This window comes from Pogona vitticeps, chromosome 5, assembly GCF_051106095.1.
Source record: "Pogona vitticeps strain Pit_001003342236 chromosome 5, PviZW2.1, whole genome shotgun sequence".
Classification (NCBI taxonomy): domain Eukaryota; kingdom Metazoa; phylum Chordata; class Lepidosauria; order Squamata; family Agamidae; genus Pogona; species Pogona vitticeps.
The window spans coordinates 11,516,143-11,540,266 of record NC_135787.1 but is presented as its reverse complement, the minus strand read 5'-3'; the positions used below and the strand labels follow the sequence as shown (position 1 = coordinate 11,540,266).

Sequence of the window (24,124 nt, the reverse complement as noted above, 5' to 3'; positions counted from 1 at the left end):
TGCCTTTTTACACGTATCTTGCACTGTCACAGAAGCTGCCGTGACTAATTGAGGTTAATTAATGAAGTGCCTGTCAATACCTGATTGTGTGCCTGACATGTGACCAACACCCTATTAATTAACCCCATCACTGCACAGTAAGATTCTGGCCCTCATGCTTCTGATTCCTTAAAAATTAGAGTATTATTGTAAGATTCTTCCCATCTGGGCTGTCGTCCCCCCCATCGCTTATTGTGATCTAGACACATGATGATGAGAATGATCATGATAGTGGTCGTGGTGTTGATGGTGAGGACAATGATTTTATGCTACAATCCCATACATGTTTTCTTAGAAGCAAAGCTGAAAATGGTTCATAAAATGAAGGAATATCAGGCATATGATGAAGCCGTTAAGAACTAATGCCAAAATAAGACAGTGTTTTGGGAGTGAGAGCATCATTCTTCTTGGAAATAATTTTCCATGCTTTGCTTTCAGCTAGACCCTCTTTTTCTCCAGAAAGGCTTAATCCTGATGAAGTTTGCATAGGTTCGTGCAGAGTTTGGAACGTAACTTTTGAAAACACGAAATGTAAAAGCAGTTGATAGGTTTTTACTGGACCGCTTAAAAAATCAAACAAATTTCACACTTTCGCGGAGAAAATTCCATCAGGCTAAGTACTACCGTTTTACGGAGAGTGGAGACAATTTGTAGATAAGAGTCCCCCAAACTGATGGCAGATGTCTGTGCTAAGTCTGTTTGGAGAGGTCATTTCAGACTCAGATTGCAAACGTCCATCGTGTGTGTGTGTGTGTGTGTGTGTGTGTGTGTGCGCGCGCGCGCGTGCATGCATGTGTGTGTGTGTGTGTGTATGTGTGCACATGCATGCGTGTGTGCCCGTACAGTTTCAAGCACCATCCGTTGCAGCATGGTTAGAATTTTCTGCCTTGCTCTTAAGACCAAAAGGTTTGTAATTACAATATGACTGCCAGAGAGGTTCGCAAGTCAAAAAAAGGGAGGGGTGGATGGGTTCCAAGTGGCAAGTTAATTCTGAGCCATTGAAAAAGAAACCCAAGTCAAGTCACTGGTCTGACTTAAGTTCAAACTGACAGGCAGTCCCACGGCTTGAGTTTCCGCCCTTGATGACTGCCCCCCCAATACACCTACATCACCTGCTTCTGAAACTGAAACTTTCTTTTTAGCTGTGGGGCTGTGAAAACAGCCTGTAGCAAAGAATTGAAGTTATAATTTGGTTTAATCACCAGGTAGAAGATGCTAGTTAAAGCCAAATTAATGTCAAATTATGGTGAGCATAAGCAGATTTTTTTCTTCAGTCTGTAGTCACCTCTGACTGATGTCAGGAGCCCACGTGTCAGGAGTTGTCTTGAAGGTGGTGCTACTTGCTGAAGTGTATTTTTTGCACAAAAGTTTGCGATTTGTATGACTTTTCGCAGTCCAACAAAGGTATCACCCACTCTTACATTTGTGTAATCTTCAGGTCCTCATGGCCTTTTGCTAACACTTTTGGAAAGTAACTTTTTGTTTTACTTGTGTTGAGGTGTTTGGAAAGTAATCCATTGTTGTCCCTCATTACAATTTTTACCAAGAAACTTGCTGTGTTGCTTGTTGCATTTATTTATTTATTTATTTCTGTTACACAGAGAGGCTTAGAACTGAAAAGAAAATGGCACAGAACATAGAAAATTACCTTGAAATGTGTTAAAATAACCTTTAAAGATAACTTCTAAAAGTAACTGGAAATTTTACGCATTATACCAACAAAGTAAATTTCTTCCTACTCGTTACATTACTTTGGAAATGTAATTGTGTTACAGCCTTGTTATCAAAAACTAATAAGTTGCAGGTAACTACATTACTTGCAACTAGTTACTTGCAAACTTTGGATCTGTGTAGTGCTTTTTGGTTAGTCTGTTTAAATTGATAAGTAAATTTAAATTAAAAACCAAGCCTTTCAAAGTGCTACAAGATTTTTTTTTGACTCAATGAATATAGTGTGGACCACATAATACCTCGTTTTAGCCTGCTGTATCTTTGCATCTTTTCTTCATCTTAAGCCGCTGTGATTTCTGCCATAATCCGCTATCTTTCTGAGCTTATGTGTTCATTTCTATGCAAGTTGCTAGGCAACAGACTTCAAACTGAGAACTTAACAACGAAGTAGACTAGAAACCATTTTAAGACATGTCTTGCAAACAAGTATAATTGGATTGGAAATTGTGGGCGATGAGTGGCTAATGATACAAAGGAGGTGTGTCTTCATGGAAAGCCTGGTTCTGACTGCGAATTGGAATTCTCATTCTTGCATTTCACATGGCAGGAGGCAATAACCCCTTGCTTAAGCTGGCTGGATAGCTTAGTGGTTTAAGGATGTGGCTTGCAGAGCCAGTAGTTGAGAGTTTGATTTCCCACTGGGCCAGCAGGGAGAAAAGCCAGCCTATGTGGCCTGGGTCCAGCTGCACAGTCCCAAGGCATCCCACAGAAGAAGGGAATGGTAAACCCTTCACAGCATTCTGTACCTGACAACCCTGAAAAGGGCCACCATAAGTCAGAATCGACAGCATATGATGACTATTATTAAGCTAAGCAATCTCTGAGTCTAGTTCGTGCCTTTCAGGAAGACCTGCAGGGAATCATTGCCTCGAATTCCTTTGTAAAAGAAGTGGCAAGAATGGCAGGAAAACCAAAAGATCAAGGGTGGGGCATCCCTTGCAGCCGAAGGATACACGAAAGCTAATGTGGCACTTTTTCTTTTCTTGATGTTCTGTTTCCCACACTTCAAACAAACGAGATTCACTGAATCAGCACTTCAGTGCCCTGAACAAACCCCCATGTGTTCATCCTGTTAGCCTCTTGCTTTATAATTAACTGCAAGCCTGCAGCAGTTTTCATATTACATATGGACCATGGGAAGCGTCTGTTCTATGTCCTGAGTGCGCAAGACAGCTGCAAGACACAGAACGTTAGTGCCACAGCTCTGCAGCCATGAGGGCCCCCCGTTATGCTTTTTTTAGTTGCTTTCTAACTCAGGGTGGCTTGAAATGTTGCAGAGGCAGCTTCAGACCAGGGGCATGGAGCACATGAGTGCCCATTTCCATTGCTGGTGCTGCCTTTGGGGGAATATTCTACTTGCGGTTCTTCTCCAAAGGATCTTGTTAACCAGTATGGGAACAGAAGAGTGAACTAAGTGGGTCTTTGGTCTGTTCTAGCTGACTACTCCATTCTTACAAAGCCCAAACCACACAGTTCTTCACCTCACCGAGAACCAGGCTGTAGTCAAAACACAGTCCTTGTTTTAGATTCTCAGCAATCTTATACCCCTGATGGCTTGGACCACAGGGATGGAGGGCAGATCTTAAAACATGGGTCAGGCTTGTTCAATGAGAACAAGCTGAGCAGACTTATTTATTTATTCATTCATTCTATTTATACCCTACCTATTTGGTCGAAAGGACCACTCTTAGATCAGTGATTTCCTTGAGTTGCACCTGCAAATACTATCAAATGATGGATGATGGATATTTCTCAATTATAAATGTTTCTGTGTTTAATTTCTAGACAAAATCCTACTGAGAGATTAGGAAATCTGAAAAATGGAATCCATGACATTAAGAGGCACAGGTAAGGAGAGAAAAGGGTCTGGTCAACCCAGGGTTCTGGCTATATGGAGTCTGGAGAACATAGAATTCCCCAGTTCTTTGCCAAGAGTAGTCGGCCCCTCTCCTAAAGTCTGCTGCATGGAAGGGAAGGTGGGAGAGAAAAGGGAACTGAGGTGGGAGGGAGGGAGATGGAGGAAAAAGCAGGATGGCAGAAAGAGAAAAGGCAGTGGTGCCGAGAGAGAGAAGGGGTGGTGAAGAGAGGAAAAACAGAGCAGGAAAACAGTGAAATTGAGGTGAGAGAGGCAGTGAGAGAGAAAGAGAGAGGGGGGGGATTAGCAAAGGGAGAAAAAGAAGCAGGGCAGCAGAAAGAAAGAAGGGCTGGAGACATAGAAAGAAAGGGTGGCACCGAAATACAGGGAAAATAAGTGGTAGAGACAGAGAACAGGATGGAAGAGAAAGCGAGAGAATGAGGGAGAAGAGGAACTTTCAGAAGCTTTCGGAAGCGATCAGAAGCCTCAAAGCAGGGGAGTGGAAGGACCCTTTATTAGCCAAAAATTGCCACTGCTGGGTCTGGGATCAGTGTCTCCACTCTGTGATTAGTGATTTTTGGGTATTGAAGGCTCCTCATCTCCATCCCGAGGCTACCGAAGTCTTCCTTAAGGCAAACAGGAACCCAGAGGATCTTGGAAACTGAAGCAGCGCAGGGGGATAGCTTTCAATTACGTTAAATTAAATATCACTATCATGGGTGATTCCCGTTTTCGAGGCACACATTTGTTATGCCCATAGGACGTCCGCCAGAGAAAAGGGTGGCAGAATCAAGAAGAGGATCACAGCGAGTGAGAAAGGATGGATAAGAGAGGAAAAAGTGGTAGAAACAAAGAGGGAGAGAGAAATCAGGGTGGTTTTTCTGGGTTTTTCGGGGTCTTTGGCCGTGTTCTGAAGGTTGTTCTTCCTAACGTTTCGCCAGTCTCTGTGGCCAGCATCTTCAGAGGACAGCAACCTGTGCTCTGATGTAGTTGGCTTGGGAGTGCAGTATTTATGGCTGTGAGATAGGCTTTTGTCTTTTTCTGTAGATGGGTGATTAGTGTGTATTGTTGTGGGTGTATTGTTGTGCTAAGGAGAAGAGATTATCTGTTCCTGTGGTTGATGGGTGTCATTAGCTGGTCTTTTGTGTGTAGTGATCCCCTGTCCTTGTGCCTCGGTAGAGTTCATTGACCTTTTGCACATTGTATTTTTGAGAGCTGGGAGCCAAGTTTTGTTGAGCATCATACTTTCCTCTTTTTTGTTGAAACTGTGCTGGTGCTTGTGGATTTCAATGGCTTCCCTGTGCAGTCTGACGTAATGATTGCTGGTGTTGTCCGGTATTTCAGTATTTTGAAATAGAATTTCATGTCCAGTTTGTTTCAGGGCACGTTCAGCTACTGCAGATTTTTCTGGTTGTTTTAGTCTGCAGTGTCTCTCATGTTCTTTGATTCTGGTGTGGATGCTTCGTTTTGTGGTTCCAATATATACCTGGCCACAGCTGCAAGGTATCCGGTATACTCCTGCGGTGGTGAGGGGGTCCCTTCTGTCCTTTGCTGACTGTAACATTTGTTGTATTTTTGTGATGGGCTTGAATCAGGGTGGCTGAGAAATGTGGTTGGCACAGCCAACTGGAGGCAGGCATCCCCTAATAAATTGCTCCATGTGAATGCTACCCTTGGTAGCAAAAAGGTTACGTGACACAGCACAAGAGCTAAAATCTGAAGGGTGGTGGAGACTTCAAACTTTCCGCACTGATAGTATGTTTAAATAGCATAACTACTGAAGCCAGCCTCATCAATTTTTTTTTTCTTCTTAGGTGGCTGAACGGTTTTAATTGGGAGGGACTAAGGGCACGGAAACTAACATCGCCATTGAAAAGAGAGGTACTGAGCCAGACATGCTTGTTCAGAGCTGATCTAAATCCCCCTCCATGTGGGGGAATCCAGTAGATCTACACACTCTCCTTCCCCACCCGCTGCCATACCCAAACACGTCTTCTTCCCCCCTCTATGAGACTGTAGCTCTGACTTCATAGCTGGAGCCACCTTAGAAACCTCTGTGGCTGGTGGGAGGAGTTAGAAAGCGGATTCTCGAATCAGATCTTCCTTTGAGTCTTGATCCCACATATAATAAAATCTGTGTTCTGCTGGGAGGGAAAAGCCCATGACATTTCCCTTCATTAAATACTTGGAAGAGCTGCTGTTATCTTGTTTTAGGAGCAAAGGGGTCAGGGATCGCCGAGTCCAGAGCCAGATAACATGTAGCTCTTCAGGTGTTGTCTAGACATGCGCATGAAGCACTTCATTGCTCTTCGGCCCGATTCGTACACTTAGGACCTGTACATTCCCTTCCCCCACCCCCGTGCTGGCTGCCCCACTCACAATCATCTGCATGCTGGCTAGGTCATCCTCTGGGGTGGCTGTCCAGTCTGGGCAGGGGCCTGGGCTTTCCTTCCTTGCCTCCTCCAGCAGCTGACCATCAAGGATCCCCATCCCACCTCCTTGTCTGAGTGGCTGGCTGCCAGAGGAGGTGGAGAAAGGACGCCCAAATTCCTGCCTGGACTGGACAACCACCCAAGGGGGACAACCTGGACAGTATGCACAGGCTTCTGAGTGGGGCAGCTGGAAGGGGGGTGCTGAGGGAACATGCAGCACTTGTGGTGCTATGCATACAAATTGGGCCAAAGCATGATGAAGTGCTTTGTGGCCATATCTAGTATTATCCAACTCTCATTATGCCTGACTGTTGACGACACAAGCTAAGTAGACTGGGAGTCAAGTCTGACAAGTAGGGGTGTACCAACTCCCAGAATCCTTCAGTAATTCCACAGACAGGATTCTAGGAGTCTCTCAGCCCACAAACACTTAACTCCAGACATCTTCATTTCACTCAATCGGGTAAAGTCTAGGTCCTTTCTAGTCCTTCATTTCCTGCTGCAATCCTTCCTGGAGGTCATCGTCTCCTTGCTCTTTATGAGATCATAAAGGATAGAGGGTGGCTTCCAAAGAATCAGCATCCCTAGGAATCACTGCAGTGGCTTCCTCCCAGGAAGCATGGCAGCAGGAAATAAGGACTAGAAGGAGGCCTCAGTCCAGATGAGTGAAAGGATGGTTTCTGCAGGTGTGCATTTGAGGACTGGAAGTCCTAGAATTCTGCCTAAGGAATTCTTGGAGAATTCTGAGAATGGGAGTCCAAAACAAAACAAAATCTGAAAGGGACACCCATAATGACAAATCTGTCTTGATCTATGAGCGTGGCTTGTTCTATGAAGTGAGCCTTTCAAAGTGACCTTTCTGCATCTATATGCATGATGACTATATATAAGAAGAGCCTTGTTGAGTCCATTCATAGATCTGTCTGGACTCATCTTCTGGTTCCAGCAGTGGCTAACTAGAGGATACCTGGCATGATATAAGCGTAGAAAGGTGAGGCCCTGCACTACAGATTTTACAGTTTAAAGCCTGTGCCTTGGTTTCATAGGCTATAGGCAGAAAACATAAGTAGTTGCATGAAAGAGGGGCAAGTGTGCATTGTGTGGACTTACCTTTTCCTGGATTTTCTAAATATAAAATAAAGTAAATTAAATTAGAAAGAAAAGAAAAGGCCGCTGCTGGACTAGAGTAATAAGGGGGAATGTGGAAAAATGACAGATCTAGCAGTTGATCCTGGAGCCTAATGTTAATATTACATTGTCTACAACAATCTAGAACAATAGCTTTTCATACTTCGGAAAAAAAACCTCTCTACTTTCTAAATCAGCCTAACTCCTACTCCCATACCTGTTTTAAGATCTTCCTTAAACTTTCTTCTCTCGCAACTCTGTTTTAGCTTTCAGGTCCGATGGATTACAGCTACTTTGACAGATACCCACCTGAGCAGGGCGTTCCACCAGACGAGCTTTCAGGCTGGGATAAAGATTTTTAAGACAAGAGCATTACTACAAGGAACAATCATTTGTAACAATCCAGATGGTTTGCACTGATCGTGTATGTACATGTTACAGATCCTAACTCAGCTGCATTGAAATTCGCAGGACGTTTGCATTTAAGATTCAACTGGGTGTGGATCACACTCCGATTTGCTTTGTAGCATCGCAGCGTTAACCGTTTCTCTATAACATTGGCGAGCAACCTGTAGCCTTCCTGATGTTGTTGGGATTCCAACTCCCATCATCCTTCAGCAGTGGCTATGTTGGTCGGCAGGATGGGAAATGTAATTCAAGGATAACATTTACCACCTGTAACAATATGACAGAAGAGAGAAGCGACAGGAAAATCATTCACCCTTTAATTGGGGGACTTTAATTCTTAATCCATCTCTAACAGCGATGGGTGATTGCATTGATTACATCAGCATCAATGCTCTAGTGTGCTTTGCCTCAGATGCCACTGTGGGCAGCCTTGGATCGCAGAAATGAGATATGAAACAGGGAAGTCCTGGAAGGGGTACCATATTCTAAATATAGAGTAACAATGCCTTGATGTGAGTTACAGAAACTCTGTTCTTGCTGTCCTACAGGAGAAGGGCCTTTCTTAAAAGTTACTTAATCCTGAAGGGTTAAACCTGTCCAGACACCCCTCTCTCTGTGTTTCTTACAATGTCCGCTAAGAGTGAGACTATACAAGATGCCAGCTTTGCAATTAGAAGCTGAGCTTCCTTAGAATGTAAAGAATATTTGTTTATTATAGCACAAGGTTTCTACTGCTCTGCAAGCTGCAAATTAATATGGTTTTGCTTGATAACTGGTCAGTAGAAGCCAAATTTAAAATTTATTGCACATATACAGCAGCTTTGAAGGGAGTGCAACTCAGCAGGAATAATGCTGTTCCACCTTCTTATTGTGTAGTTGACGTGTCATGTAATTTGGCCCTGTGAAACTTATTCTCATAGAAAAGTTGCAAAATCTTTGTCAAGAGGAACCAAACTGGCTGTGAGAAACAAAAAAAAGCATATTCTTTGATTAAAAAAAAAAACAAACCTCAGGCAGAATCCTGTTTACTTATGTGACTTGATGTATGCCCGGATGTGCAGAGGGAAACTGATAGGAAACGAAAAATTATTGCACAATTGCCTTATACCTGCTGTTTTTTAACCAACTGGATTTATAACAAACATCTTTGCACTCATGTAGCTTTTTCTCCATACAACTGCTATTTTTTCCCTTTCAATTTAATTGTGTAAAGTTTGGTGTGCAGAGGTCTGAAATTTATTTAGGATCCTGCCCTTTTTTTAAAAAAAGCTTGAGATGTGACTGGAAAGAGACACAGACTTGGAAATATGTGCATCCCACGGAGATGCTGTTCAGAGAGCTGGAGTTGGTTGTAGCTCTTGGTTGGACCTTACTCTGGAGTAAACTTGTTTTAACTGTTGAGTAGCTGGTTGTTGTAAGGTTTTTTGGGCTCTTTGGCCGTGTCCAGAGTATAGACAGAGTTTTGACTCCTGTCCTTTGAAGATGCCAGCCACAGAGACTGGCAAAACGTCAGGAAGAACAACCTTCAGATCACGGCCAAAGAGCCTGAAAAACCCACAACAACCATTAGATCCTGGTTGTGAAAGTCTTTGAGAATACATGTTGAGTAGCTGTTTAAGTGCCCTGAGTCTGTAATCTTGTCAGATCTTTTCATTGGTCGGGGACTTTTGTTAACACAGGAGTCCCTTCTCTCCCCCCCCCCCACTCATACATACATCCCAGATTCCCTTTTCTTGGTGACGGGATGCACTGTGACCTCTTTAAAGACTAATCTTTTCCCTCTTGTACAGCATAAACCACTAGTCTCTGCTTCAGTGACTAAATGATAGCTGTTTAACACAACAGAACTAAACCGCTATAGCTTGGAACCCATGCATGCTGGCCATGTTCTAAAAGAAATATGTTTTTAGAGGCATAGAACTACTCTGAATTTTGCGGAAAATAAATAAATAAGATGAATAAGAGGAGGGGAAATGGTCTTCCATTTTAAGAAGATTAATTAATATGTTGTTCATAGTTAGAACTCTTATGCTTTTCCCCCTGGAGGTGTGGCATGAACTCAACCAAGATAGATAGGAACAAAGGAATCTGCCTTAAACAGCATCAGATCAATGGCCCAAATAACTTACTACTATTGATAACATTACCAGAGATGGAATGGAATCCTTCTCCCCAAAATGGCCACCCACACCTTAGACGCCACAGTCCTTTCCGACTGCAAGGAGTGGATATGGATTCATATGGCAGAGTCCCTGGAAAATGCAATTGTCCATTCATGGCATCTAGCAAATTTCCCAGATAATTCTCTTTCCCAGGGTCCTTGGCATGTGAATAGGAGCTACATACTGTCATAGCAGCACCCAACACGGTAATACCCCCCTTATCTGCTGGATCAGCATCATCCGCATATTTACTGGTCCCTTGCCCAAAAATATATATAAATAAAAACATGTATTTATATGTATTTCCATGGTGTATTTACTAGAACTAGCTACTAGAGGGAGAGACAATGCAATGAATAGTGTTTGCTACTTCTGCATTTTTCGGTGTACGCAGGGAGGAGGCTGGGGACCAGCCCCCCATGGATACCATGCAGGAGGGCATTTCAATGTCTCCGAGCAGCAGTAGAGAAGGCCCTCTTCCACGTACCCACCAAATGCACCTACAGAGGTGGTGGGGAGGAGAGAAAGACCTCTCCTGATGGTTTTAACCCTCAAGGGAGATGCAGTCCCTAAGATAGCCTGCACCCACGCTTTTTAGGGTTTTATCATTTATAAACTACACCTTGAATTAAGTCCATAAATGGAGTGGCATCTAGTGGGGCTGCTGTAACGGGAGTAGGGGTGGGGTGGGGATGTGATCCCTGTAACCAGCCCCATTTAGTAATCCGGCTGCAGCATTTTGGACCCACTGAAGTTTCTGAACACTTTCCGCAGGTAATCCCACATAGTAATCCAGCTGTGAAGTAACTGAGGCATGTGTTGCCTTGGCCAGACCAGACCAGTCTCCAGGAATGGATACAGATGGTTAGGTTACATTTCTTCCAGAGAAGAATTATGGCTTGAAGGAAGAGCAGCATTACAAGTATTTATGGTGTATTTATGACCCAGACAATGTAAAAGCTAAACAATAATGAATTTGGCAAAATCATTACAAATATAAGTTCCTACTTGGGTTTTTTTTCAATCTAGCTGAGATTTAAAATTAGCAAGATGCTCCCTTTTTAAAAACGAATACAGAAAAAAGGGAAATTCAACAGATTGTGAATCTCAAAAGCTAGAGATGTGAAAAGCACTATAGTATTAGATTATATATTTTTTACACATTCACAATCCTGGATATTTCCAGTTGGAAGATCTCAGCTGAAGAATCTGGGAAGGGCCTGCCCAACATTTGAGAGCTAACTAGAGATGGGCACAAATCAGAAAAATTATGATTCATTTTGATTTGTGATTTCATCAAGATCAGTGATGTTGGTCCTCACGAATTACAAATGTACTATTTTTTTTCCTGATGAATTGATGAATCAATTTGTCAATTCATTTTTTACTTAAAATCCTATGCAGTGCCCCCCACCAAAGCACCTAGAGACATCAAATGTGCCTCTCCCCTACAGGCTCTGCTAGCTTGGTGATGTTTGGATTTCAGATATCTGAGTTATACACCCGCAAGGACGGCCACCCCAGGAAAGTTCCCCCTAGACATCTAGAGACACCTAAATCACAGAGAGGTTTCTACTGACTCTCCTCTACAGTCCCTCCAATTCTGGTGAAGATTGGGTTTCAGATATTCCAGTTATACACCCACAAAGTACATCCCCCCAGGAAAGTGCCCATTCGCAGCTGGCTTGGGGAAATTCAATCTTCACCAAACTTGGAGGGATTGTAGAGGAGAGTCATTTGGAATCTCTAGGTGCCTTGAAGGCCATTTTATAGCCAAATGAATAAATAAATAAATAAATAATCCCTAAAAATTCATTGATTTGTGATTCGTTGGGGCATTGATTCATACGAATACGAATTGGTGAATTAGAGATTTTTGAATGAATATGGTGATTCATCTTTTAATTCGTGCCCATCTCCAGAGCTAACTGATGATTGCGGGAGCTGTTACTGGAATAGTGACAGGCATGAAACTTGCTTTTTAAGTTGTGTGCCGTGCTCTCTGAAGGCAATTTTTCAGAGGTGGCATGTTGATGTGGGGTGGAACTCAAGGTAGTAGTGGATAAGGCCAGAGCTGCAAGTGGGTGGATCCATCTCTTCCTGCCACTCTTTTCTCTTCCTTCCTATGCTGCCCTCCACTTTTCACACTTTCCCTCTTGCTGCCCACCTTAAGGGCTCCGAGAGAAGGGACAGATCTTTCTTACTGAAAGTTGAATTGCTTGCTTGCAGAGGGATTTAGAAATAAATCCCTGAGTGACACTGATTTCCCCCCTCCTGGGCCACATGGCCTGATTCAATACAAAGTACAGTGGACCCTCGACTTACAGACGGCTCGACTTCCAGACTTTTCGAGTTACAGACTTCTCTGGCCGCAATATTTAGGTTCGACTTGCAGCCGGAGAATTGACCTACAGACCAGAAAAAAACCAAAGTGGAACAAAAATGGAACAAAAACGGCCGGTTACGGGATTAATCGGTTTTCGATGCATTGTAGGTCAATGGAGACTCAACCTACAGACTTTCTGACCTGCAGCCACCGTTCCAATACAGATTAATTCTGTAAGTAGAGGGTCTATTGTAGTTTTTATGTTAATGTTAATGGGAGGTGGTAAACCTGTGGCTATCCATGTCGTTGGACTACAGTTCCCATCACCATGACCTATGGACCTGTTGGCTTAGTGTGATGGGAACTGCAGCCAGACATCATCTTGAAAACCCCAGGATGCCCACCCTCCCTCTGGATGCTGGGAGGTACCACTAGTACGTAATACCAAAGACCACGTCATCTCTAGGAACTGTATCTTCTTAGTATGCATCACCTACATTTTCTGTCTTGTTTTTAGAACTTATCAAAATGTAAAAGCTGTATAATCTTTTTAAAATAAGGTATTTTCCCAAATTTGTTTGTATATACTGTAGGCTCAGTTTTCATATTTGACGATTTTTTAAAATGAGAAAGTATGCAGAATTGTTGGTTTTATTGTACAGAGGGATGCTGGTGTGTATAGAGAAAGAAAAAATGTCTTTCCTTTGTAATTCAGCTGTAAAATACATTGACTTCTTTGTGTGCTCAAATAAATCTTATTACACAGCACTCTTCACATCATCAGTTTGTCTTTTTCAACTTCCTCATATATGCCAGGCTAGAATCTGGTTGCAATTACATGGGTGAATCCTCCAGATGCATTGACATCTGCAAGGTTTTACTGGGAGAAAATGCCGTCTCTGGTTTGTGAAAATTAAATAAATGATGCCCAGATGATGATGCATAACCTGTAATGGGAATATGTGAGGTTGCTCAGAAAAGTCAGTAGTTCTATCCCATGTGTTCTATGCCACAACAGTTAAGTATATACACCCACAATATGATATTGTAGTCTTTCATGGCAGAAATGAAAGGGCTCAAGCAATAGATGCAACCTTTCAGGGACTGCCACACAAGACACAGAGACTGCCACATAATAATCAATGCAAAGAAATAGAAGAGAACAAGGAAAAAACCCATACAAAAGATCAGTCTCATAAAAGAACTCAAAGGGGAAATGTCAACCTAGATTAGGAATGCTGAAAGATCAGCAAGGCACGTACTATTTGACAAGGAAAAAAATAAAATAAAGAGACAATGGAAAAAATGTACTTAAAAAATTATAGAGAGATGTGAAGATGACATATTGCTTTAAAGAAGAATCCTGTGATGAAGAACCTTTAATTTTAGAAAGTGAGGTGAAAACAGCTGTCAAAGCATTTCGCAGAAATAAATCACTGGGAGCAAATGGGATTCCAATAGCTCTTTTCCAAGCTATCTATCAAAATCCTAATAACAATTTGCCAACAAGTTGGAGAACAAAACAACCGCCCATGGACAAGTCACGTTCAGTATACACTCCAGTAACAAAAAAAGGTGCCAAAGAGTGCGGCCCATTGCAGTAGTTTCCCATGCAAGTAAAGTGATGTTCAAAGTTTTGCAGTTAAGACTTTTACCATATATAGAGCAAGAAATGCTGAATGTTCAGGTCAGATAGAGAAAAGGAAGAAGTTCTAGAGATCATTTTGCAAATATACATTGGTTATTGAAGTGTACCAAAGAATTTCAGAAGAAAATCATTCTTTGACTCTGGAGATCGTAAGAAGCTATAGATTGTTCTAAAAGAACAGGTTATGCCTTAACATTTGATTGCCCTGATACATAAGCTGTCCCCTGGAGAATAAACTACTGTTTAAACAGAATATGGGAAAAATGGTTTCAATAAATATGTATTTTTCTCCCCATCTCTTCAATCTGTATGCAGAGTATAGCATGTGGAAAGCTGGATTAGAGGTAGATGAAGAATTTAAAAATGGGGAAAGAAATTTCAATACAAAAGGACTACAGTATCAGTGGGGGATTGGTTCCAAGCCTCCCCCTGTGAATGTCGAAAAAAAGTGGAAGTCTGGAACAGCATTGTGTGGTCTCTGTCTCCTTCTAGTGGTCAGTTCTGTTAAATACACCCTGTAAATCCATAGAAATGTGTATTTCTGAGGGTTTTTTATTTAGTATTTTCAGACAGCAGATGAATGCATCAGCAGATACTAATCCTGCAGATATTAGAGTCCTACTGTAATCTAAGATGCAACGATTAAACCTCATTATTGCCAGAAAGCAGCAATGAAAGAATTCTTGATGTAGAAGAAAGAACAAAAAGTGAGGCTATCACATTTCATTTCGGGAGGAAGGCAACAGGATGGGGGAAATCGGTCTTAAAATGCCAAGCATTCGCATTAGCTCTGCAAACAGGATTCTCGGACCCCCCCACCCCACAAATATTTGCTAGGCAAAGACAGAATACATTTAGTTACTAACTGGACTCTTGTTCATCACTGTGCAAGGTGAAGCTGCACAGGTGTAACTTTGCTGGATGTTACGCCCAGGCATCACAGATTGTGCAGTTTGGTTGTGTGGTTATCGGCACAATCAATGATGCCAAGTGCTGCCAGAATGTGGATAGTACTTCTGCCTTGGCACCAATGCAGCCACCGCATTTGTCACACCAAATTACATCCATGTAGCTAGTTACTCAACAGGATTTCAACCCATGATTCTGTTTTGACTTTAAAGTTTTTTTTTTCATCCACCTATTGTAGCCACAAGTGTGTGATTCCTATGAATCAGTAGGGTTTTACTTCCGTGACAAATGATTAAGGACTGTGGATGGAATGTAGTTCCTTGGGGGAGAAACTATTTATTTGGTTTCGGGACAGCCAGCCTGGATTCTTTACGGAAACAGTTGAACTACAGGAGGTTTCCTTTTGGTTGAGGAGAACAAAGAGAGGATAGCTTGAGTGCTATAATATTGCACTTTATAGCCCAGAAGTAACACCTAGTTTTGCATCTGGAAGTGGACTGAAAGCCAAAGCTGTCTCTTATGGAGTGCACAGATGCAACTTACTCCCTGTGGTTAGAAACACCCTCCAAACGGATAGCTGTGCGGTGCAGAAAACGGGAGGATCATTCCGACATTGGCTTTACTGTAAAAAGTGGTTCACTCACCCGACTGAATGCATGAAACAAATTGCAATCTGCTGGCATCACTGTGGTCCATCTTCAGTCACCAGACTCGCTAGACTCAGAACTTCTCGAATCGGCAGAGAAATTCCCCAAAGCCTTATACTAGCTTATATTCTTTTATAAGGTGTCAAAATGCGATCGTTCTCTTTAAAAGCCAAACATCTGGTCAGTGTCTCTTCCCAGCCAAGAGATGTTTTCTTGGCAGGGTTACACATGCAGTTCCAGATGCAAACCAGCTCGGGGAGCATGAAAGCCTCCAAAGAGGGATTTTCTGTCTGTGTTGCGAAACAGTGCTCACGTGGGTCGAGAATCTGGTTGTGTAAAGTTCTGCCACTCATCACAAATAATACCACTGAAGAAAGAGTTGTAGTGGGAAGGCCCAAGGCCACCAGGAGGCAACCCTGTGGGCAACCCAGCACTCTTTTAAGCCTTATATTTTCTTATTAGCATGTCAGGCTGAGCTATTTAAATTGGATTTGAAATATTTGTTTAGAAAGTGTTTAGAAATTAGCCCCATCAAACCTTTGAGATTGTTGAATTGGCAATTGGCATCACCTTGATTTCTCACAGTGCTCCCCCTTCCTTCCCAGATATCAGTGTTTCCAATATTGGTCTGAGACATTTTTCTGCCTGGAATCAAACCTAAATATTGCACCCTTGGACACACTGGAGCAAGCTCCTTTAAGATTCTTGCTGTACCATTTGGATAACAATGCCTGTCTTCATCTAATCACCTCTTTCACGGTGTTGCTTGACAGAATCCTCTTCGCCTTGCTATCTGACAAACCTGTCCTGTCCACTCTGGGGAGCTTAAATACTGAGAGCAGCTCCCAGGCCCACCTGTTGCATACTGCTGCTCACTGCTGCAGCTAGTTAAGCGCAAGAGAGCACTTTGCTGAACTTAATATAGCATTGCATTATTACGGTGCCCTCCTCAAGAATTTTGCAACAACATTTCTCTGGCCACATATACTGGCCTAGGTGATCTTCCAATGTAATCTGCTGGGATAGTTCTTGTTGCAGAGTAATGAATTTTTGGTAACATTCCCTTTTTGCTAGAAGTACAGAGATCCACAGTGGAGAATAGCTACAAATTTCCCTGTGTCTGCTCCTTTCTCATTAACTGGCATTAAAAGTCTTAATAACTCACTCTGAGATGTGTAGGAGAAAGAACAAAAAAGGATTCTTTACTTCCAGTTGCTTGAAGTATACAGGCTTGTGTATACTGCTTTCTTTACTGCACACATACTAGCGACCAACTGAACAGATCAACATCAAACAGCTGTCACCAACAGAGGGATGGAGAACTCAGCAAAGAGCTGGGGCTCTCTTTAAATTTCAAAAGCTGGAAGGAGCAATTCGCTAATGCTGCATAATCACCTAAGCCCAGAAAAACCCCTCCCAGTCATTTAAGCAGCATGCAAGGTTGTAAATAAAACTCCGACAGTTGTAACTTGACTTAACAATACTCTAGAGTTAAGTTAGACCTGGGAAAACCCTGGCCCAACCACTGGATGCTTCTCGATTTATCCACCAGTTTTTTCATCTGTTACCTCTAATCAGTTACTGGACATCAGAGGGTATTTATAAAAACTGGGAAGCTATTGCATGAAACTCAGCTGAGCTTTGTAGCAGCCAGGAAGCTGATGCGTGGCAATGAGTTCTTCTTTTCAGTTTGGGAAATTGTTGGAATTGCATGGGAAGCTAAAGCATGAAATGGTCACATGCTTTGCAGCCCTGAAAGCTGTTGCACTAGAGTGTGTGGATCTCCTGATTAGACATGCACAGAATTGAGCTAAGCCATGCATAAAATGGTTCAAATGGAACCCCTTACCTTGGGCGGTGGTGAATGCTCAGACACTGGAGGCATTAAAGAGAAAATTGGACTACCATCTATCAGAACTACTTTGATTTGGATTCCTGCATTGAGCAGGTACTGGACTTGATGACCTTATTAGGCCCCTTCCAACTCAATTATTCTAAGAGTCTATGAAATGGTAAGAATAAAAGTTATTCTCAATTGTTTTGCTTTGGCTCCAGATCTACTGTTAACCCCACCCAGTGTTAGACTACATGTGGCCACCAAGATAGTTTACAAATTAGAATTTGTCTCCAGGCCAAGAGGGGTACATTCCTGCTGATTTAAGTGAAATTTTAGATCACACCCCATTTATTTACATAGTCATAGAGTTGTAATTTTAAGCTAAAGTTTTGATCTTCTACACAGATGAATGGCACCCATTAATTAAATTAGAGAGCAAGCAATAGTTCTTTTCCTAAAGGATACACAAATATGAATACATAAATGCCATTTATTTCATTCACCTGAATTGCCTGTTTCCAACATGTTTTTTTCGGGGGGGGGCTTTGATGTGTTCTCTGGCACTTACCTCATGTTCTGGAGAAAACCTGCAAAGTGCATTGAAGAATGAAAAAAACAGAAAGAGAAAAAAAAAACCTTTGATCTCTGGAAGTCTTATATAAAACACCCTTCTTTGCCCCTTCCTGCACCATCTGGGGATTTTTCAAAAGCTGTTTTATGAAAAAGGTATGTTCTTCTTTACCATCTCATCTTTTCCTTTCGTGGTATAATGGAGTGCAAAGAATCCTTTCTCATAAACCCAGTTCCTTTTGGCAAGTCAAGAACTAGTCATAATTTTCATCGGAATGTGCCCAGGTATTACTGGCCAAGAGCTACGTAAATCCACTTTGAAATCCTATTATTTCTGAGCTTGCCCATTGGTGTCTTGGTTCTTCTGCTTTCTTACACTCATCTCTCATCCACGTGATGAAATTGTCAGCAGTGTACTATCCTACTACGCCAAAATGGAACATTCAACTGTTTTCAATTGGCAAGACCACATATTCAAGTTATGTCATGGATTGGAGAACCCCTAGCACCTGATTTAGCAGTATGACTCAGAAACCCACCAGCCTCACAAAAAAAAAAACTCATCTCGTTTCAAATAGACATCACCTTTCTAACCAAATGTAAAATAACGTCATTTCCAAAGGGTCTTAAGATGAAAAACCCCTGATAGTCCCCACACTGATCAGAGTGAATTTTTGCATGAAACTTAAAAATAATAATAATAAAACCTAGTAAACCATCTCATCCCCATTCATCTGAAGAAGTGTGTTGCGGTTTGTGAAAACCTAGCCCCCCCCCCAAAAAAAAACATACAAGTTTTTTTTTTTATGGCACAAAACTCATTGTTGGCTTGACATCTCTGTGGGAGGGGGAAACTATTCAACCGACTTAATTCAGGTATCGTATTTAATTCCAGTACCCTTTTGAGCTTCTACTTGGTATTGGCAAATGGAAGGGAGATACAGCAATGCTTGCTCAAGCAACATGGGTACTTTCCCCTCACTGGGGGGGGGCAACCATAGTATATCTATTGGAGGTATGTGGATTATTGATTTTGGACTCCGACTTCCAGAACCCCCTGGCAGCATACAAATTCCACTACTATGTCAGCTGTTCCCTAGCCCACCTTGGCTATCTTTGGCTCAGCTCAAAAGAATTCTGAACCTTTTTCCTTGCACAACTGTCAGCAACCCCTTTACCCAGACCTGGCAAATATTTTCAGACCTCCCTTGTCACCATTTACAGAACAAGCCCTATGAGGAAAGGCTGAAAGAACTGGTGTTGTTTAGCCTTGAGAAAAGATAACTGAGGGGAGATGGGATAGCATTTTTCAAATGTTTGAAAGGGAGTCATACAGAGGAGGGGGGCAGGATCACCCCAGAATGCAGGACATGTAATAATGAGCCCAAGCTACAGGAAGCCAGATTTACGAAGAAGATCAGGAAAAACGTCTTCACTGTTAGAGCAGAGCAACAATGGAACCAAGGTAGTGAGTGATCCAATGCTGGAGGCATTCAAGACAAAATCAGGCAACCCTCTGCCAAATCTGCTTTGATTTGGATTCCTGCCTTGAAGTAGGGGGGTTGGACCTGATGGCCTTATTTGCCCCTTCCAATTCAATTATTCTACGGGGAGCATAGCTGCAGGTTATATTGTGTAGGCTGGTGCTTTCTGTGCTATATTCTGGGCCCCCAACAGATGTTAAACAGCAAGGATCAGGTGAGAGTGGTTGTTGCAACCTGAGCAGAAGCTGCAGCATATAATTTTGTAATCTGTCTTTATTTGACAAGGGAAGGAAGGAATAGGATTTAATGGGAGTATAATTGCTCACATCATGCTGGAAACTCCAGAAAGGTGGAGGCAATGAGACAGTGAAACTGCCTCTGGTATTCTCAGATGTTCTTCACAATATGGTTAGTGTAGTGTTTATAAGCCGAGGGAAATTTGCCAGCTTTAGGGCATCCACAGGTAGTCAATCTTTAGCACAGCACATTCCTAATGTAATTAAAGCCAGTATAAACATCTGTCTATTCCAGATCCACCCAACCTTTGATGCAACAGTGCATGTAAAATCTAGCCATATCAGTGGTCTTTTAAAAGACTCAGAAAACTTTGTTACCTTTCCAGAACTGCAAAACAAAATGCTTATGTGGGTGTGAGATATGTCAATGGGTGAGAGGAGTATTAAGAAAATGGTAAAGTAAGCGAAAGCTGGCTGGAGAGCTGAGTTAGGCTGTGGAGCCAGAGGTTGGGAGTCCACTGTGACTCCTGTGAGTAGAGCCAGCCTATGTGGCCCTGGGCAAGCTGCACAGTCCCCAGGCACCCCCAGTAGGAGGGAATGGGAAACCACTCCTGACAACTTTCTACCTAGAAAATCCTGAAAAGGGTCTCCATAAGTCAGAATTGACATGAAAGCACAGAGTTACTGTTGTTGTTGTTGTTGAGTCGTTTAGTCATGTCCGACTCTTCGTGACCCCATGGACCACAGCACACCAGGCCCTCCTGTCTTCCACTGCCTCCCGGAGTTGGGTCAAAGTCATGTTGGTAGCTTCGGTGACACTGTACGACCATCTCGTCCTCTGTTGTCCCCTTCTCCTCTTGCCTTCACACTTTTACAACATCAGGGCCTTTTCTAGGGAGTCTTCTCTTCTCATGAGATGGCCAAAGTATTGGAGCCTCAGCTTCAGGATCTGGCCTTCCAGTGAGCACTCAGGGTTGATTTCCTTCAAAATGGAGAGGTTTGATCTCCATGCAGTCCAGGGGACTCTCAAGAGTCTCCTCCAGCACCACAAGAATTATTATTAGGGTGAGCTAAATTTGGCTTACTCAATTACAAGTTGCACGATAGTGTTTACTCCACATCTACTTTTGTGGCCCATCTTAACTATAGCAGATTGAACTTAGAGGCATTTTGCTTTGCTTTCAGCTACTACTTCCTTACACTTCAGTGCTCAGACCCTAATTGTTTGTGATCCTTTTGAAAACAAGGAGGAATATTCATGTTTCAAGATGTACTTTGCATTTTTCCCCCTTTTTCTGGTTTGGTAACGATTAGAAATAAACAGAGAAATTGGAGTTTCATGTTAAAAATTATTTAAACATATATTTGTACATAGTACTTTTCCATGAAAAATTCTTGTTACTGAAGAAGAGAAGCAAATACAAGTCAGACAAGCTTATACATCAGTAGTGAAAAGGATCCTTCCCAGTGTGTTTACAACATGCACATTTGGTTCTGAAGGCATATATAATTGTAGAATTAAGGTAATGTGTATTTAAGAATACAAAAAAAGTCAAAATTAATTAACACACAGGAAGGCAACAGAAATAAAATAAATTAAAGGCATTAATAATAAAAGCTTCTTTCCATATACAAATATCCTTTGGCTTTTTAAAAAACTTTACTGATGCCGACTGTACAAGCATTAAATCCCAAGCAAAACATATACAAAGTCTTATTTTAATTATCATTACTATTATTTTTACATAGAGGAGGAGACAGCTTAATAATGAATGCATCAGCTCCTTAATACGAGAGGATCTAATCCTCTGAAGCTGCAGTGAATCTCTAGTGAGCTGGAAACTATAGCTGTAAAACCCATTCTTTGCTTGAATGTAAGAAAGCTGCTGAAATCATTTTGGCAGAGAGTGGAAGGCACTTAGCATCTTCCGTGAGATGCACAGCAATTATAAGTCACAGCCCGTTACAAACCCTGGTTTGTCCAGCTACTGTGGTCAAAACCCTCCTGCTTTCTAGTTGCTCCAACACATGAGGACGCAGTGCATTCAGCATCAACCCCTTCTGACCAGTGGAGGTGGCCTCTCCATTTCCAACTGGAAATTGTCATCCAGTGCAAGACCACATGACCCTCAGCCTCTGACCATCTAGCCAAGTCATTCCAACTGCTTAGCTATAATATTCAAATTGGGCAAGATTTTTATCTGGGGAAAAAGTCCTATAACCAATGATCCTGTGTCTGAAATCCTGTCTTGAAGTTATACAAATAGTGTAAACTTTTGAATCGAATTGCCGTAAGTTACGAAAACTTGGCAGACATCTGTTGCGAACCAAGTTGCAAGCCTTCACATGCAACGGGTTGTGTCTACAGAGATTTCTTAAGTTGCAGAAACCTGTCGCAGAAAGTGATGCCTTCTGCTTAACTGTGCAACAGGATTTCAGGCACTCTCTTCCTTATCAGTGATTTCACTGGTTAAAAGACCACCACAAGGATAGGCAGTGAAAGCTGAAATTCTATATTCAATTATCTGTAAGTAAGCCCTATTAAAACGAGTGGGAGTAACTTCTAAGCAAACACATATAGGATCACAAAGTTAAGTTGTGTCCTGCTGTACAAACAACCACTCATTGAAAAAAGGATTACTACAGTGCTTGGCTCTAGCATACGCCCTAGCGACCAGAATTTGCTCTCCATTCCTCTAGGTTTCCAATTTTTTATAGCAATCTCTATTGGGGCAGGTGGTAAGAATTCTGAGATTTATTGTCAAGATTTGTGTAACATGGTTTGAGTCTTAGTAGATATGCAAAAGGCAGTATATTATTACTTGCAAGTTAAAGGCTACTGTTACTTTATGGAAAAAGTCCTTTTTTATGTAGGTGACATATACACAGAACATATGCTCTGTCTATGTGTCCCATTCAACAACAAAAAAAGAGAGAGGTTTCCATTATTTTATGGGGAAAAGCCCTTGCTTATGCATATATGTATAGTACAGAACTATACTGACATGTCATGCCAAGAAAACAAGCATCTTAAATATGGATTTGTTTTTTTTTAAAGGCTTTTAAAATGTCAGAACGTATCAGGTTATTTAGTACTTTGGGGAGTTCTCCAGCAACCTTAAGCAGAAAGAAAACTTAACTTAAAATACACAGTGTGTTTAAAATCTCCTTCGCCATTGGTTTCTAGAAGAATGGACTTGAAAAACGGTAGTAGTTTCGGTGAACTTTTTTCAGACCTTTGTGTGGAAACCCTATAGACTTTTCTTGCCTGTTTTCAAAATACCTTGACAGGTTATTCCCAGATTTCATTGTTATTCCCCCTATATGTAGCTTGCCACAAAGAACTTGTTACCGGTCCAGAGAGCTTTATCATTCTTTATCCTATCCTCTCAGGAGAAAAATTACAGCCAGTTCCTTCTGTGTTCTAGAAATCTGTGTGGTGTTCCTTCTCAGCTCCTGCTCATTCAGACTTATTCATAAATCTCTGGAGAATGAAATGCATCGGCAGTGCAAAACAGGGCAGGGAAGGAAGTGTTAAGCATAGAGGTCAGTGCAGGAAAGGGGAGGTTTGGATAAGGCTCCTTAAGAGGGGGGCAGTGTTATCTACAGGCGCAGGATTCCACTGTCATGTTTGGGTAGACCTTGAGGACCACGTTCTTGTTTTCGTCAAAGAACAAGATGCTGAGCGATGTCATTTTGTCTGGCACACAGCAAGGCTCCGGGATTCCAGAGACCACGCCCACAGCTCTCACGATGCTCTGGATGGTGGCATGGTTGGATGGTTTCAGGGCCTGAAGAAGACAAAAGGGACAATAACGGAATGAGAGTGTGATGGACCAGAAAAGACATAATGCTCGCCTAATACTTTACAGCAGTTGTAACTGTGAACAGATCCACACAGAGTGCCTACGTTGGTTTTATACCAATTTTAGTTCTGCTTCTGAGGAACCCTAGCAACTGCATTTAAACAAGGTGTGGACTGAGAAATTCTCCATAAGGGACCCTACAGTTCCTCTCCTTGAACTACAGTTAAACACTTCTGGGTTAAACCAGTGGTTCTTAACCTTTGTTACTCGGATGCTTTTGAACTGCAACTCCCAGAAACCCCAGTCAGGACAGCTGGTGGTGAAGGCTTCTGGGAGTTGCAGTCCAAAACTCCTGAGTAACTCAAGGTTAAGAACCAGTGGGTTAAACTACTGTTAAAATGAGAGGTGGTCATCTAGACATGGTTGAAATCGAATTTCCCCCTCAGCCATACGATCAGCATAGTTAATTGTAGAGGAGGTTGGAAATATCCAGAGGACTCTTATTGGTACATTCTTGGTTGTAAACAACCTGGAGTTCCAGACTTGCTCTACTTTTAAGGCATACCAGAATCAATTTTGTGAAGCAAAAGTGTGTGTTTTAATTCTGTCAGTATTGGCAGGTAGCTAATATTTTTTTAAAGGTTTCAATGTTTTGTAATAGCCAATGGTGTAATAGCCAATGGCGATGGTGATGGTGGGGATTTGGAATCCAGTGGCTGGATTAGTTTGGTGGTATGGAGAACATGGACTGAATGTTTGGATCGGAGCCATTCCTGAGTTGCCTTTGTGCCACTTCATACTGAGTCTCATCTGTTCTTTGACAAAACCACCATCAGGATAACAGGCCCTACAGTCCAGGGGTGACTCTAGTCACTCTCTGTGCAGCCAGAGAAGGCAGCAGGACCC

At 42.1% G+C, this 24,124-nt stretch overlaps 2 protein-coding genes across 2 annotated transcripts in view; one reads left to right on the top strand and one right to left on the bottom strand.

Annotated features, from left to right (window-relative positions):
- PRKG2 (protein kinase cGMP-dependent 2) overlaps window positions 1-8,679 on the top strand; it is a 62,279-nt gene extending 53,600 nt beyond the window's left edge. Inside the window, exons 17-19 of the mRNA XM_073002036.2 lie at window positions 3,556-3,618; window positions 5,440-5,506; window positions 7,452-8,679. Of these exons, the coding sequence (XP_072858137.2) occupies window positions 3,556-3,618; window positions 5,440-5,506; window positions 7,452-7,547 (226 nt within the window). The 3' untranslated portion in view covers window positions 7,548-8,679. The remainder of the gene's footprint in view (window positions 1-3,555; window positions 3,619-5,439; window positions 5,507-7,451) is intronic.
- Window positions 8,680-20,747: 12,068 nt separating this feature from the next.
- BMP3 (bone morphogenetic protein 3) overlaps window positions 20,748-24,124 on the bottom strand; it is a 37,073-nt gene continuing 33,696 nt past the window's right edge. The window contains exon 3 of the mRNA XM_073002037.2: window positions 20,748-23,203. Within this exon, the coding sequence (XP_072858138.2) occupies window positions 23,012-23,203 (192 nt within the window). The 3' untranslated portion in view covers window positions 20,748-23,011. The remainder of the gene's footprint in view (window positions 23,204-24,124) is intronic.